Raw genomic sequence first — 5,000 nt, 5'->3', positions numbered from 1 at the left:
AGAAAATTACCTTGTTGGGTTGAGGATAAAAAGGATAGACACAAAGAGACATATAAGGTAACAGACATACAATTTTATAGGCCTACATTTGTCACCGTCCTTTCCGGTTAGATATGTGTGTTTGTATGTTTGTGTGTACGTATGTGTATGTGTGTGTGTGCGTGTTCGTATGTGACTGATTGAACTGATTAATTAGCGTGCGTGAGAGTGAGAGTAAGTGTATGCGTGTGTGCATATGTGTGTTCGTCTTTATACATATACAGGACCATCGTATTCGCTCGGAGCATATTAGGGGATACTTAAAGAGCTTTACTGAACACACCCGCGACCCTCAATTCCCCCGCTATGTTCTTCATACTGACGAGAATAACTCCTGTTTGAAGGAGTCGATTTTTTTTTATGAGACTGAAGAGGGAATATCTTTCTCTTTGTTTTCTTCTTTTACATAGACAGAGAGAGACATAGGCACAGACATAGACAAACGGGGACAGAGGCATAGACATAGATACAAACAGATAGAAATACACCTGCGCACGCACATAGGTAGACAGACAGATACACAAATATTTAGTTTGAAGGCTAGAGAGAAAGAAAGAGAGAGAGAGAGAGAGAGAGAGAGAGAGAGAGAGAGAGAGAGAGAGAGAGAGAGAGAGAGAGAGAAAGAAAGAAAGAAAGAAAGAAAGAAAGGAAGAAAGAAAGAAAGAAAGAGAGAGAAAGAGATACAAATAAGCATACATACGCTGTAGATAGACACACATACCAACTGACGTAAATGCATCCGTCATTTAATCTAACACACTGCATATATTTCTATTCTCTCTCTCTCTCCCTATCTCTCCCTATCTCTCTCTCTCGTTCTCTCTCTCTCTCTCTCTCTCTCTCTCTCTCTCTCTCTCTCTCTCTCTCTCTCTCTCTCTCTCTCTCTCTCTCTCTCTCTCTCTCTCTCTCTCTCTCTCTCTCTCTCTCTCTCTCTCTCTCTCTCGCTCTCTCGCTCTCTCGCTCTCTCTCTTCTCTCTCTTTCCTTCTCTTTTTCCCTCTCCCTCCCTCTCTTACTCTTACTCTTCCTCCCTCTCTCCCTCTATCTTTCACTTTCTCTCTCTCTCTTCCTCTGCCTCTCCCTCTCCCTCTCTTTCTTTCTCTCTCTCTCTCTCTCTCTCTCTCCCTCTCCTCTCCTTCTCTCTTTTTTCTTCTCTCTCTCTCTCTCTCTCTCTCTCTCTCTCTCTCTCTCTCTCTCTCTCTCTCTCTCTCTCTCTCTCTCTCTCTCTCCCTCTCTCTCTCTTATCATTTTATATATATGTATTTCTTCTTCTTCTTCTTCTTCTTCTTTTTTTTTTTTTGAGTGAAATGACCTATAGGAAATGAGTTCGGCCACGCCCTCCGGACACCACCTTTTACGTCACGAGCGTTTACATTTCATCAAATCTAAAACTTTCGTGATTCTGCTCCGCCACGCGATACTTACCCCCCCCCCCCCACGCCACCTCTCTCTCTCTATCTATTTGTCTTTATCCATCTATGACTCTGTCTATTCGTCTGTCTGTTTGCCTCCTTTCTGTCTGTCTGTTTGTCTGCCAATTTCTGTCTTTCTGTGTATGTGTCTGTCGGTCTCTATGTATTTGTCTATCTCTTTATGTTTATGTTTATCTTATGTTTCTATCTGTTTGTGTGTGTGTCTGCTTGTCAGTCTTTATTAGTCTACCTATCTGTCTGTCTGTCTGCCTGCCTGCCTCCCCCCTTCCTCTGTCTCCCTCTCTCATTTATACACACATAAATGTACAAACATAAACACACACAAATAATTGCATAGATGACTATAATTACAATTACACAAATGCAAACAAGATACAATTCAAAACCAAGTAAACAATTCATACCTTTCATTCATAAACTTCCGCCCAAACACCAACTGATAAAGACTCAATGCAATTTAATGACTTATACTTGCATAATCAACTACAGTGTTGCACAAAGGCCTCTCCTCTATCAATTTGTCTCTGTTGACACATTACTCATTCATTATCATAATGGCTGTCTACTTTGCGTACCAAGGTCGTTGTCCTTGTTAGTAGTTGTTTTTTTCTTGTTGTGTTGGTGATTATCAAAGAATGGGCCGTTTGCGTGTGCTGTTTTATCGGTAGTTCAAGGTTCTGCGATGGTAGCATTGACATTATAATCATTAACGTTATTGCTTTTGTCATTGTCGCTGTTGTTATTGATATCATTATTTTTATCATCATTATTAAAGATAGATAGATACACGGATAGATATAAAGGGAGAGTGGCAGTGACAGAGAGAGAGAGAGAGAGAGAGAGAGAGAGAGAGAGAGAGAGAGAGAGAGAGAGAGAGAGAGAGAGGGAGAGGGAGAGGGAGAGGGAGAGAGAGAGAGAGAGAGAGAGAGAGAGAGAGAGAGAGAGAGAGAGAGAGAGAGAGGAGAGAGAGAGAGAGAGAGAGAGAGAGAGAGAGAGAGAGAGAGAGAGAGAGGGAGAGAGAGAGAGAGAGAGAGAGAGAGAGAGAGAGAGAGAGAGAGAGAGAGAGAGAGAGAGAGAGAGAAAGTGAGAAAGACAGACACAGACAGACAGACAGAGACAAGCAGACTGACAAACAAACGGAGACAGGTTGACAAACAGATACAGACAAATAGCCAACAAATTATCTAATGTTCAATACAAGGCCGCCGCCACCGACCAGGAACGAGGAAAGACCAACATAGTTCCATTAACACAGGAAAGAAAAGGGAAGCTGCCCAGCAAGCATAAGATTCACGGTCATTGCCTTCGTGAGAGCATTGGAAACGCGAGAGCATTCCCCCTTTACACGCTGCCGATAGACCTTATTGATAGACAGAAGCTGTACCCCCACCCCCCAACCCCCCGACCCCCCCGACCAAGCTCTCTCTCTCAAATAACTGTCGGTTTTGCTGCCAGCGAGTGATGGATATAACCCAGAATCCACGAGAGAGCTTTGAACCCGGAGAGCGTTAGGGATCGGAGAGCTTTTGGAGAGACGGGGTACCTTAATTCACGGCTTCTGATTCTCGTGTGTTTGGGCGGTGGGGAGTGTACCCGCGTTGGATATTGGTGTTTTGATTTTCAGTTTGAGTAGAGACTAAATTAACGTGGAATGAAATAGTGATAATCAGAGAAGGAAATGAAATCGTGTTGTTTCGAGTCTGGGCTAAAACTTCTCGTTCAGGCGATGTAATAGTGCATATTTATCATTCACATAAGCCTACATAATAGAGAACCGACAATATATATAAGAAAATAGCCTTTAAATTCCAAATACACACAGATATTATCATTCTATCATACCGACAAGGTAAACAAATAGAGATCTGTACCTGATTACAATTGGACGTGATGTAAAAGCTAAGAGAGAAAAAAAATTCATTTTACTCACCTACATCTGTGTGGAGTAACGTTCCTGCTGTAGAAATAACCGTGACAGATGCCCAGGAAGCGTTCGACGGCCATAGCAGCCAGAGTGAAATGCGTCAGAGTGCAAACCAATACCATACTAAACCCGTGGAAGTCGCACATGTGTTTCTGTGAGAGAAAACGGAAAAGGGTTTGACAGAAAACGGGAAAGGGAGGTCGAACTCGGGGGAATTCGAAGGGAAACTGTTGTAAAGATAGAAGAAAAAATGCTAGTAGTGTGAAGTCTTTTTATTTTTATTTATTTTTTTTTTTATCTCTCTCTTCCTCATTTTTGTTTGAAATATATACTTTCATTATCATTCTCAATCTTTCTCTCAGTCTTAATCTCACAATCTCTCTCTCTCTCTCTCTCTCTCTCTCTCTCTCTCTCTCTCTCTCTCTCTCTCTCTCTCTCTCTCTCTCTCTCTTTACCTCTCCATCATTTCTCTCTCCCTTCACCGTTCCACCTAATCTCCCTCTCCCTCCCCATCACCTCCCTTTCCCTCTCCAACAAAGAAAAGGAAGTAAGACCTCCACCCCCTACCCCTCCTCCCGACAGCAGATTCCGGTCGGCAGAACTCCCCCCCCAACCCATCCGACCCCCCCTCCTCCTCGCCTCTCTACCCCCCCCCCCCCCCGACCGGAATGCGACGTTCCTTCCCCCACTATTCCCGATTCGTGGAATGAGAGCGGCGGGACTGCTACGTACCAGCCATTTCGGGGGGAAGTTCGACGTGCATGTGAACTGGAGGTCGAATTCGTGTCATTTCTCTTCGGATTTCGGTTTCGTCGAGTGCCATAAGGGCGTCCGGCGTATGTATGGTCGGGGTTGGGTGGAGGGAGGGATGGGGGGGAGGGTTCTTGGGTATTTCTGAGATTCCTGGTGGTGTGTTATTTTGCGTGGTGTGTGGTGTAGGGCGGTGTTGGGTGGTGTTGTGTTATTCCTATTTGTGTGGTGATAGGTGGTGGTGTGTTATTTTGTGTGGTATGTGTTGTTGGGTGGTGTGTTGCGTGGCGTGGTGTTGTGCTGTGTGGTGTTGCTGATGGTTGGACAGTATAGTTTGTTGTGCTAAAGTCTCTGGTTGTTTTATTATTACCTCCGGGAAGGTCATGTTTTCAGTCGCGTTGGTTAGTTTGTTTGTTCGTTGGCAGGATAACTAGATTTATCTGATTTTTTTTTTTTTTTTTACCGGAGGTGCGTTTTATCCTTTAACTGGATATCATTTGTTCGTTTGTTAGAAAGAAACAAAAAAGTTATGAACAGATAATTGTGAAAATTTTACCAGAGGTATGTCTTAGCTTAACTTACATTCTGTAAAATATAATATAAGCTAGTGATCGGGATCCAGAAATATTTTGAGGTTATGTTTACGGGCGTCACTTGCGTACTTGAGAAAGGGGATTTTAATTTAATTCTTAAAGTGTGAATCTCTTTACCGCATCAGTGACTTTATAGCCTTGCCGGAGGTATACGCTCTCTGAGTACTTCTAGTTATTATCAGTATTATCGTTATCATTATTATTATCATTATTATGGTTATTATTATTGTTATCATTATTATTATCATTGTTATTATCATTGT

The 5,000-nt window shown here is 42.8% G+C and overlaps 1 protein-coding gene across 5 annotated transcripts in view; it reads right to left on the bottom strand.

Moving 5' to 3' along the window:
* LOC113809816 (prostaglandin E2 receptor EP4 subtype) overlaps window positions 1–5,000 on the bottom strand; it is a 109,125-nt gene that overhangs the window by 19,024 nt on the left and 85,101 nt on the right. For all 5 annotated transcript variants that reach the window (XM_070126245.1, XM_070126302.1, XM_070126176.1 and 2 more), the window contains one exon: window positions 3,401–3,546. In XM_070126245.1, coding sequence (XP_069982346.1) covers window positions 3,401–3,546 — 146 coding nt within the window. The remainder of the gene's footprint in view (window positions 1–3,400; window positions 3,547–5,000) is intronic.

Source organism: Penaeus vannamei, chromosome 1, assembly GCF_042767895.1.
Source record: "Penaeus vannamei isolate JL-2024 chromosome 1, ASM4276789v1, whole genome shotgun sequence".
In the NCBI taxonomy this organism is placed as follows: Eukaryota; Metazoa; Arthropoda; class Malacostraca; order Decapoda; family Penaeidae; genus Penaeus; species Penaeus vannamei.
Note: the sequence above shows the minus strand (reverse complement) of the source record. Positions and strands in the feature narration are given on the sequence as shown.